General features: G+C 38.6%; 1 protein-coding gene across 1 annotated transcript in view; it reads left to right on the forward strand.

Moving 5' to 3' along the window:
- LOC118800217 (tyrosine-protein phosphatase non-receptor type 14-like) overlaps positions 1-12,065 on the forward strand; it is an 87,597-nt gene extending 75,532 nt beyond the window's left edge. The window contains exons 17-20 of the mRNA XM_036560412.1: positions 2,554-2,682; positions 3,238-3,472; positions 3,872-4,035; positions 4,810-12,065. Coding sequence (XP_036416305.1) covers positions 2,554-2,682; positions 3,238-3,472; positions 3,872-4,035; positions 4,810-4,938 — 657 coding nt within the window. The 3' untranslated portion in view covers positions 4,939-12,065. The remainder of the gene's footprint in view (positions 1-2,553; positions 2,683-3,237; positions 3,473-3,871; positions 4,036-4,809) is intronic.
- The last annotated feature ends 243 nt before the right edge of the window (positions 12,066-12,308 follow it).

Here is a 12,308-nt window from a genome sequence, read left to right on the forward strand (position 1 = left end):
CTAACTTGTCAGTCCGGATGTAAAGTCAGAGACGATAGCTCATCTGCTGCTGCATAGTTTGTGTTGGTCATCCTCTAGTCCTTCATCAGTGGTCACAGGATTCTGCCCACAGGACGCTGTTGGCTGGATATCTTTGGTGGGTGGACTATTCTCAGTCCAGCAGTGACACTGAGGTGTTTAAAAACTCCAGCAGCACTGCTGTGTCTGATCCACTCAGACCAGCGCAACACACACTAACACACCACCACCATGTCAGTGTTACTGCAGTGCTGAGAATGATCCACCACCCAAATAGTACCTGCTCTGTGAGGGTCCATGGGGGTCCTGACCACTGAAGAACAGGGTAAAAGGGGGCTAACAAAGTATGCAGAGAAACAGATGGACTACAGTCTGTAATTGTAGAGCTACAAAGTGCACCTATATAGTAAGTGGAGCTGATAAAATGGACAATGAGCGTAGAAGCAATGAGGTGGTCATAATGTTATGCCTGATCGGTGTACTGATATATTATTACTTAAGACAATAATAATAGAGTGGTATGTATACCACCATTGAAGCTGGTTTGAAGCTGTGCACTGAACTATAAAGTGAAGAGGTCGTTCTACTACTGTGGTGACAAATGGGCTATGAATGTTAATATGTAACTTAATTCAAGTTTAACTATGGTCTGTTACATTTAATAACATCAGTAAAGTTGTAACACCACTAACCAATATAGTCCACTGACTACGCGTCTTGCCAAATAGTGAACCCACATTCATCTATACCATTAAACCTCAGATTTTTCTGGTTATTTACAGTGGTGTGCAAAAGTCAAATGACATGTTTTGTTGATTGTCTAAGTAAAAGTAAGTGAAGACACCCTCTACAGAGACACACTTCTGCACATTCTAATGCATATTTGCTGCTGAATTTAACATAAATCCTAAAATGTGGCCTGGGCAAAAGTTATGGTACACTTTATATTATATATCATTTGGTAAACTAATAATTCTTTGTCATTTGTTGAACTCAAACTCAACAAATAAATAGAAATTGTGCACTAAAATTCATAGAACAATGCCCTATTTAAGTGTGATGCTTTATTATTTTCACTTAGGAAATCAACAGAACAAAAAAGGTTATTTGACTGGGGGTGCCCTAACTTTTGCACACGAATGTATCTTTCTTTGTCCTTTCCATCAGTCAGCATTAAACCTGTCCCATTTGCATATTCGTCACATGTAACACCTCAATTTTCATGTATGAGATATAGCTGCTTATTAGTGATTATAGGGTGTTTATGACCTAATAAATTACCATTAATAACAAACCATTCATAAATGCTTTATAAGTGTAGCCTTACTGTGAAGTGATACCCTTTCTTCCCTTGAGATATCCATACAAGTAATACAAGTAATTTTTCTTCTTTGTTTTTTTTTTTTGAAAGGCATTGCATGTTTTCTCACAAAAATCTTGAGACAAAGTAAAATTACATATTTAAAATTATTATGTGAAATAATATTTACTTCACATTAAAATAACAATAAAAAAACGTGACATGCTGTTTTTCCTGCACAGCATAACTAAAAATCACTAAAAAAGGAAGACTTAGGCCCAATCCCATTTCACCCCTCGCCCCTACCACTTAGCCCTTAGCCCTCTGTTTTGCGTGTTCATGTCTAGGGTTAGGGTGTCCCAATTTTTGTTGAGATAGAGGGGGAGGGTGAAGTGTTAGGACTACATGGCCCTCCAAACGGAGGTTTTTCAGAGGCTCGCTCCAAACAGAGTGTTACGAGAAAAAAAAGAGAAACCAGAAAGATGGCTGCGCGAGCGACCAAGAAACCCACAAATGTGAGAATTTTCTTCGTTAAAAAATTACGATAATCATTGTATTGTCTTAGTTTAATGACGTTTCAATGTATTATGGTCGCTTTCTTCATAACAAGCATAAAAAATCGCTAATAGCATGCTAATGTTTTGGTAGCTAGCTAGCTAACTTTCCTGTTCCACCTTAAATAGTCCAGCCGTTCTGACGCCTGAAGCGCCAGAATGTAACTGCTGCAGAGAAACCGGCTCTGACTGCTGCACCATTTAAGGTGGAACAGGAAAATTCGAACAAGAAGCTGGTGAATATCTGACTTCAGCTTCATATCACCAAAGAATTAGCAGTGGGCTATAATAAATAATTGTCTTATACCCCTCTTTCAAAGAATATGATTTTCATGATTTTCATTGGGGATTTCAGCCACTACCCATTGTAACTCCGTTCCAAGGGGTTAGGGTGACACTCGAAAACAAGGAGTAGGGGTAAAAAGAAGAAATGGGCTTGGGCCTTAGTGTCTGTATTATTGTTATATTATTGTTTCATTGGTTAATCTGTGAACAGAACAGAGACACACATCATTTTTCTGTAGTTTGTTTTTATTTTGAGCTCAGTTTCACACCATTTGCCACCACAAAGGTATATTGACCCAAAGTAATTATTGGATGTAAGATGAGATGATGCTGCCATCTAGTGGATGATGACTTAATCATCCTCCTGTTTGTGTTTGTGTGTGTGTACGTGTGTAGATGATGATCAGAGGGGAGGAGTGGCACTACATTGCCACGCAAGGGCCTCTTCCCAACACTTCCCACGATTTCTGGCAGATGGTCTGGGAGCAAGGGGTCAATGTCATTGCCATGGTTACAGCAGAGGAGGTATGGTCAATGAGAGTATGTGTGTGTGTGTGTGTGTGGTACTCGTGTATATACTGCATTTGCATTTTTACTTTAAGAATTCAATAAAGCAGCCATTTTTACCTGATAATTATATGTATATGTTTATTCTGTATTAAATATGGGCAGCACAGTGGCACAGTGGGTAGCGCTGTTGCCTCACAGCGAGAATGGCCTGGGTTCGATTCCCGGCCAGCGACCAGGGTCGTGTCTGTGTGGAGTTTGCATGTTCTCCCCGTGTCTGGGTGGGTTTCATCCGGGTACTCTGGTTTCCGCCCACAGTCCAAAGACATGCAGTTAAGCTAATTGGACACGCTAAATTGCCCCTAGGTGTGAGTGAATGTGTATGTCTGTCTGTCTGCCCTGCGATGGACTGGCAACCTGTCCAGGGTGTATCCAGCCTTGCGCCCAACGACAGCTGGGATAGGCTCCAGCACCCCACCGCGACCCAGAAGGATAAGCGGTTTAGATGTATGTATGTATTAAATATTGTAATGCAAGTTTGATGATATTCTTTTCTGATACCTCTCTTTGCAGGAGGGAGGTCGTTCTAAGAGTCACAGGTACTGGCCTAAATTGGGCTCCAAACACAACTCTGCCACACATGGCAAGTTCAAGGTGACCACCAAGTTCCGCACAGACTCGGGTTGCTATGCAACAACAGGGTTAAAGGTCAAGCACCTATTGTCCGGTCAGGAGCGGACTGTGTGGCATCTGCAGTACACCGACTGGCCCGAACATGGCTGCCCAGAATATGTTCAGGGCTTCCTTTGTGAGTTTGTTTATTTATTTGTTTATATGTTTGTTTGACATGGATGTTTAGTTACTGTCGCATAATTAGCTAATAAAACTGAATTTTGTCTGCAATTCCTTAGCAATTAATAAGAAGCTGGCAAATTGACAAAGGAATACTTTTGTTAATAATTATAAAATTGTATTAATTAACACAATTTGTAAAATATTGTGAATTAGTTGTAGCTGAAATGTGGAACTAAATTCATTTTATTCAAACTATTTTTTCAATATTAGTGTTTCTTACTACATCATTGGTTGATAAGGCTTGATACTGGGCTTAAATACATTTATATTAACAATAATCTGCATCTAGATTGGTGGTCCGTGTCCAACAGTAACCTGTTCTGACCACTCTTCCTTGGTTTCTTCACCTCAGCATACCTGGAGGAGATTCAGTCAGTGCGTCGGCACACTAACAGCATGCTGGACACGTCGAAGAGTCCAAACCCGCCGGTGGTTGTCCACTGCAGTGCAGGCGTTGGCCGCACCGGTGTGGTCATTCTCACTGAACTCATGATCAGCTGCCTGGAGCACAATGAGGTAATATCACCGTCCACCACTAGGGACACTATCGGTTTAGCTTTCACTTTCGTTCCAACATCATCCATCTGCAGACCGAGAGGGCGAGCAGCAGTCCTAGGTCTAGTTCTAGTCATGGGGCCAGACGTGAATACATTGGGTCAGTTAGATCAAGGCTGACCTAATGAGAATTGCAGCACATTTGCAACATCTTAGCAACCACCTGGGATTGCATAGCAGTTGCCTAGCAACATCTTAGCAACCACCTGGGATACAAAAGCAACATCTTAGCAACCACTTGGGAAACAATAGCAACTCCTTAGCAACCATCTGGGATTGCATAGCAATTGCCTGGCAACGTCTTAGCAACCACCTAGGATTGCATAGCAATGCCTTAGCAACATCTTAGCAACCACCTGGGATACAAAACCAACATTTTAGCAACCACCTGGGATTGTATAGCAGTTGCCGAGCAACATCTTAGGAACCACTTGGGTTACAAAAGCAACATTTTAGCAACCACCTGGGATTGCATAGTAATGGCCTAGCAACATCTTAGGAACCACCTGGGATAACATAGCAACACCTTAACATCCACCTAGGATTGCATAGCAATGCCTTAGCAACATCTTAGCAACCACCTGGGATACAAAAGTAACACCTTAGCAACCATTTGTGATAACATAGCAACCAACTAGGATTTCACAGCAATTATTTATTATCTCTCTCTCTCTCTCTCTGTATCTCTCTCTGTCTCTCTCTCTGTATCTCTCTCTGTCTCTCTCTCTCTCTCAGAGAGTGGAGGTTCCTGTAATGCTGGGCCGGTTGAGGCAGCAGAGAATGCTGATGGTCCAGACGGTCTCTCAGTACAAGTTTGTGTATCAAGTTCTGATCCAGTTCCTCAAGAGCTCCAGACTCATCTGAGTCAGACCGCGCGTGAGTGTGTACCTAAGTGTGTGTATGTGTGACGTTCAGGTGCCCCATCCCGATCCAGGTGCTACTGCTGCGGTCATCTGCCCGCCATTGCCTCTGTCTGGACACCCTGGCCAAACTTTGGCATAAACATTCATAGTTGGCACCTGGAAAAAAGGCCCGGCTAACCGAACTGATACAGCCATTATGGAAAAGCATCCCTAAACAAAGTCCAACCACTATAAACAGCCGGGCATCAAGCTGAGATACTTCGGAAAAACAGAGTTGAACTCTTCCAGTTGTTGATGTTATGCTGTTCTTTAAAATAGGGAGTTACATATGGACGATCTTGCTTTGTGAAAATCAAATCAAATCAAAGCAAAGCAAGAGAACCTGAAGAGGCATTTTTCTAATTTAATACAGAACTTTTTAAAAAATTGCCTGAATGAAAGCATCTTGAACATTTCACGTGTGATTTTCTTAATAATCAAACATGTAAACTGTAGTGAAAAAGCAGAAGTGTACATTTATTTGAATTCTGCATATTTCAGAAAGCCTTTAAGGTCCATCATTGTGTCAGCACAATGAAAAATCTTTGTATCGTTCATTTTAATCCAGTGTTATTTATTTTTTTTTATTTTTGGCAAAATTTCAGGTAAATTTATATATATTGGGAGAATATTCAAACATAATTTACAACATTGGCGGCACAATGATGGACTTCGTTAAAAAGCGTAAGAATAATATGAACGAGATAATCAGATGTAACCGCTGTTATAAACAGCAGAAGGCAGAGGTCGTTGTAACATCACACTGTGTGATTTATTCTATTTCTGAGGCAGTTTTGTGGAATTTGCAACACGTAGAAGTAGCCCGACCAATTCAGGGTCCACTGAAACTGCCTGTGATTGAGATGTGTTACTAAAGGGGAATTCCACCAAAATTTCAAAGTTGTCAAAATTTCTGCAAAGTCATTCAAAGTGGTTTGACGTGAAGTGCTCCGCTGACCGTCACATTTGTTCACCATGGTGGTGATGGGAACCAGCTGTCTAAAGAGTTTAATACCTCTAAAAGCTCCCTCACAGAGAGTTATTACAGGAAATGATTATGAATATTTTGTTTGATGCTTGAATCATCGTTTCGCAATAGTTTTGAAAAGGTTTTGTCCTAAAACACATGCAAGATTAGATTAGATTAGATTCAACTTTATTGTCATTGTGCAGAGTACAGGTACAGGGCCAGTGAAACGCAGTTAGCATCTAATCAGAAGTGCCAAATACAGTATTATGTAAATATAAAGTGCAGGAAAGTAACCGTGGTAAGCAAACCCGTGGTTAAAATATGTACAATTAATGACAGTATCTATGTTTAATAGCAGTCATTTTGTATAGTAAATAAAATGGCTATATTTGCATTGTAGACATCATAATCATTGCCACTGCAAAGAAACATTTTCACACCAAACCACTCTAAATGACTTATTTACATTGACTTTTCTCATTTCATTGGTTGAATTTTGCTGAAATTTTGAAACATCATTGGAATTCCCCTTTAAGACTAAACCCTTACCTTTGTCCTTTCTGGAATGTCCAGATGTAACTGAACAAACAGTATATTCAAGCTGTACATAGCCGTTCATGCAAGCATTTCGATATTTAATGCTTTAATTTGTTGTAATTTTCACTTTAATTTATTATTCTCCATTTGTGTGTGTCTCTCTCTCGGTCTCTCTTTTGTCTCTCTGTGTTCAGTAATGATAAAAAAAAATTATAATAATTTTTATACACAGAGGCCAAAGCGTAGGATGTGTTAGACTTAATGACTTTTCATTCCATTGTACATTTAATTTTAAGCTACCCCAGTTATAGAAAATGTTCTGTGTTTTTCAGCCTGATCTGCCACTTATGTTGTGTACAGTCACTTTACCACACATTTTACTGCAGGGTAGAGCGGGGATGGTTGGCACAGGTGTCACTCTGTGCCATATATTTCAGGCTTACCATACAGGATAAGCTAACTAGCAGCAAATCTTCAAACATCTAAGCTAAAAATACAGACATTTTCAGGTGTTATTGGGATGGTTGGCAACTTTAAAAAGCTTTAAAGCTACAGTTTCATAAAACAAGGCAACAAATCTGAACTTTATATTTAAACCAAACCACAAATGTAAACCAAATAACGTATTTTTTTTTTTTTTATCAGTTAAATAATGTTTCATTTATTTTATTATTGGCTTGAACTGCATAAAAGGACAGTAAGAACAGCAACTAAACCACTTTACCCATTTAAAACCTTTCCTCTTTTGTAAGTCTATATTAAAGTGCTACAGTTCATTATACACAATATTGTTTTTTTCTATTTAATGAATGAAACATTGTCTTGTTAAAATGAAACGTAAGTTGAAATACAACTGAAGTTTTAAAAATGTTTCAGATGAAAAAAGGAGTAAAATTTAGATGTAAGAACAGATTTATTGTAAGTTTAATGTACACAGTGATGTAGTACAGAACTGTCAAGTTGTGTTACACTCTTCAAGGGTTCTTTTGCAAAGACAGTGGTTCTGTGTAGAACCAAGAACACTCAAAGAACCAGTTGCATGCCTAAATGGCTCTTTGAATGGTGAAATTGTTCTTTGGATTGATGCTGGATGTGTTGCATGTAAATCTTTTTGTATATAGAACCAAAAAAAGGTTATTATTGTTACAAGCTTGGCATCAAAACAATATCAGAACCCTTTTTGGTACTATAGAGCCATATATAACACACTCTTCATCCATCTGAAGAACCATTTCACTGTGCCAATGCTTTAAGCATGCAAATGGTTCTTTGAGTGTTCGTGGTTCTATATGTCTACTAAAGAACCCTTAACAAACCCTTGAGAGTGTAGCTATTTATTATGTGTGCAGTGTGTAATATCAATTATTGTATGTTTGACAAGTCTGACAAGGCTGAAATATGTGCCAACCAAAATCCATCAGGACACCACCCTTTATACACTTCATATTCACTAGCTAGCATTATGTATCATTGGCTTTTAAATCATGTATCAAACTCTAAGTGATTGCCATTTCTACTACGTAAAAATAATATATTTTCAATATCTTTAAAGCATTTCTGTATGTTTTTGCTCAGGGAGACATTATTTTGCTCTTTCAACAGAAAAGAATCAAAACGTTACCCCTAGCTTAACAAGTAATGAATCTTGGTCAAGAGGGCAATCATTTTTATGTTACATCTTTGTTAGAGTGCCCCCTACAGACCCATAAATGAACACTGTGCCAACCCTAGTCTCCCCTATTTAGAAAAGAAAACAAGAGCTTTTGATTTAAACCACACTTACAATGGAAGCCAGAGAGACACTGCTTCAGCATCTGCCCATTGACTCCTATTATAAGTGTGTTTTGAATCTATGCATTTTCTTTACAGAGTACCTTGTTTGAAATGATTGTCTGTGGTAACTGACCGTCTGCTACTGATGCGGCAGATAGAGATCAGGTTGAAAAACGTTGGAGTGTTCCTTTAAGAGCATATCGCTGCTGTCAGAAGAAAACCTCATATCTCCATTTTTGTTGTTTTTCAGTTATCATAATTTGAAAATGCCTGTTGTCGTTTATATTATGTGTAAATGTCATGATGAACGGACCAAAAGAAACGGACGAAAATGACTTGGAAAGACGTCTGGTCCCATTGACTTACATTAAAAGTAAAGTATGTTTTTTCCTTCTCCTGTAAAGTTTTGGAGATACGGGGTTTTCTTCCGACAACAGCGATATGCAGCTCTTCCTAAGCTACTTCACTTTTACTGTCATGAACTATGTTTGTTCCTAAGGAGTACACGGCACCCTGTAGTCAGCTTTTTTTTTTTTTTAATATTTCAAAACAATGAATGGACCACTAGTATATGAAAAGCATTTGTCCCTTTATTCCATACTGTGGTCACTTTTGTAGCATGGTACAGTAGCTAAGAAAGGACAGGAAATGGGATGATATTAAAAGGCCAGTTGTTTGAATGGAAGGCCAGAGATGTTCCCAGTTGATGTGCTCAGTATGCTCCAGTGTCTGAATGTGCACAGAGGTGAGCTACAGTGTGCACTTACTCTCAGATCAAATCAGTCTATGAGCTCTGATCAGTTCTAATTCAGAAGCCCCTGAAGGTTCATCAGTTCAGTCAGCTGTGTTGCATTAAGAGTGTCAAACAGTTCAAATCTGCTCAGTGTTATCGCTGTTACTCGTTTGTAGTACGTGTAAAGGCCACTTCGTCATGTCATTGGAAAGGAGTTCACCAAGTGCCCGGAATTTGATGGAGACATTTCTGTTGATGATAATGACAGTAAGCTAGCAAGCAAAACATTCATTTGTGGGCAGTTAAATTCAATTATATTCAATTTACTAAAGAAATAGTGTACTGTATGTTTTACTGTACATTTTACTGGCCTTTTTTTTACAATGTGTAGCATTTCTCTTGAACATTCTTTGGGTCTGAAGCGTATGAATTATGGCTGACAGCAGGCCATGAAGGACACTGTAGTAGCGTCCTTGAAAACTGTCAGAATGCTGGCTGCATTTCTTGGCTATGTTTGACAGATGCCTCTGACTGGAACAGTCTTCAGTGACGTTGTGGTCTAGAAATGCAGCCCACCTGGACTGCAGCCTAGCATTTAGAAAACAGCTAAAAAGCGTGATCTTTTCCTGCTAAATGAGAGCAAAGGTCCAATCCAGACTTTGAGTCCAGCTTCCGGTCCTAGATTTTGTAATTAATGGTCTACACTTCAAACATTTTCATGTTTTCTCTGTGATCCATGTATGGCGTTTGTGTGGGTTAATGTGCCAAAAACAGACATTATTCATTTTTACATGCCCACATTCCAACCTCTGTTTATGCCCTTAGAACAGAGGTATTCCAGCGTTTTTTCTCAGGAGGCCCCCTTGCCAGTTTTTTGAGAACTTGGGGCCCTAACTAAAACAAAATTGCCAATACACAAACTACTACAGCAAATGTCTTAAGGAAATCAGGTCAAATCATCCGATTTATCTAGAACTTTTATTGTCTATTATTAATTGGTGAATAAAATAAAATGTAAAAGCAGCACATGACAATAAGAGCTTAATAAAAAAATGACAGTTTCTATTTAATTTGTGCAATTTTCTATCTCAACTCTCATGTATTGTACCTCACTCAAAAAGCAGTCCAGGCTGGACACTGGTAGAATCTAAGTGTGAGTGGACTGTATATGGACTGTATGGAATGGAGAAAGTTTTAAAGGTTTTTTTCCATGTTTACATACTGAATCAAACCCTTTACTTCTGTGAAGTGAGCAAAAGTCAGCTTTCCATGAGCCCTTTAACAACAATCAATGTAGTTACAAAATCCAGGACCGGATTGTGGATACAAAGTGTAGAGTTGAAGACCTCTGTACTAGAGTACAGCACTGCCGGCATCTTTGGTCAAACTAGATGAGCAAGAAACGTGTGTTTGTTGGTGCTAAATTAATTTAATTGCAAAAAAAAATAAAGAATAATCAGTTTTCACCTGTTTCACACAACCTATCTAAGAAAGTAAGGCGTTCAGTGTAAACACTAAATGTGTAGCACTATAGATCATAACTCAAGACTGATGATTTGCCATTATGGCAGTGATACTGCCACTGTATGCTAATGCTAATGCTAATTATGTCTCCTCTGTGGCCCACAGTTTATACAGGCCATCTAAACGGGCATTCTGATCGGCACACCAGCACCATTCTGAGTCGTCTGCTTTGTTAGATGACCAAATCATGTAGCCATTACATTTGTAATCATTCAGAGCTGTTTATAGATAATCTAAGTGGACCATATTCATGTGTGGACAAAGCCAGTTCTGCCGATAGCTTGTCCAGTGAAGTTAAACTGATGAGAGCATTGAAAGCAGTGCATTTTTATTTTCTTTTTCCTTTCTTCATTTTTTTGTTTGTGTAAAAATCCTGTGCAAAGGGGGTCAAAGTGACTCCCTTGAGCCGCATTCCAAATAACTATACGTTCCCTTTGCAGTGCATTAGTTAAGTGCCCTACTTAGTCAGCCAGTGTATTAGTGCCTTACTGACCCTAAACTCTTTAATATAAAAGTGCAGAAAGGGTTCTTTGGAGCGAAATCATAGAAGAAACACATTTGGATTCCTTAAAGAACCTCTCAGTGGATGGTTCTTTAAAGGAATGTTCTGGTGTATTTCAGTCTAAGGCTTGTCTGCCTTATCTAAAGCGTACAGTTCATGACCACAGACAGTAATTTCAACACATTTCCCTGTTCTTAGAAAACAGCAGGAATAATGCTGACTCAGAGTCAGTTTCCTGCTGGTTTACTAAGTCACCTGTCTGTGATAAGTGACTAAACACCACAGATGTGGTGGATAATGGTTGAAAAATGGAAGAACTATACATTCAAAGGTTCTTTCAGGAGCCAAAAATAGTTCTTCTACGGCATCACTCCAAAGAACCCTTTGGGCACCTGAATCTATAAGAGTGTACTGAAGTTCTGGATCGACCCACTCTGCTCCTACATGGATTTCACCCCACAGTGAAATCAGATCTGAAGGCTGAACCAATCAAAATCTCTCAGAACCAAAGAGTGGGTTCTTCCATGCTTCTGAGTCGATATATTTCAGATTCTCTTTTTATAAGGATTTTATAATATGCTAAGATGAAAATGATGCAAACTAAGCTCTGTCTGTGTAGTATTTTGCATTGCATTACAGACAAGCTTAATTTGATATGAATGTTTGTTATATGTTTTGACTTGGTACCTTTAAATACCATAAATAAAAGAAAACTATGCATGCTTTTTATATTTACTTGTATATAAGTATATTCATGGACACTATAAGCTTCTGCTAGCTGTGTATTCGTAATAAGTGTGTTTTTATGGCAGTGTTTCTATGATGACAGTATTTTTGCTATGTGTGGCATTCCATTCCTTATCTGCAGGTATCTGCCTTTCTCGCATTCCTTCGTGTTATTAAATACCAAATTCCATTTCCAACCTTCTACTTAATTGTGTACATACCTTCTGTATATGCTTTGCCAGTGTATTGTCTTCTTTTTTTCCAAACAACTATGTACGAAACTGTCACACTTGCCTATTATGCAATAAAGCATTATTTTCTCAATACTGTGTTATTTTCTTGGTGCTATATATGGCAGTTTTCTGCTAATTTTACTGCATTTATTTGCTAATAAATAAAATATTAAATTTGCCAAAACTTTTGCCACATTTTGTTTTGTTTTGTAAATTCAACAAATAAACAATAAACATGCATTGTTTTCTCTATAGACGATGTGTTAACTTGTTTTTACGTAAAAAATCAACAACGCATCATTTGACCAAGGGTGTCAAAACTTTTTTCCATACT

This window comes from Colossoma macropomum, unplaced genomic scaffold, assembly GCF_904425465.1.
Source record: "Colossoma macropomum unplaced genomic scaffold, Colossoma_macropomum, whole genome shotgun sequence".
Taxonomy (NCBI): domain Eukaryota; kingdom Metazoa; phylum Chordata; class Actinopteri; order Characiformes; family Serrasalmidae; genus Colossoma; species Colossoma macropomum.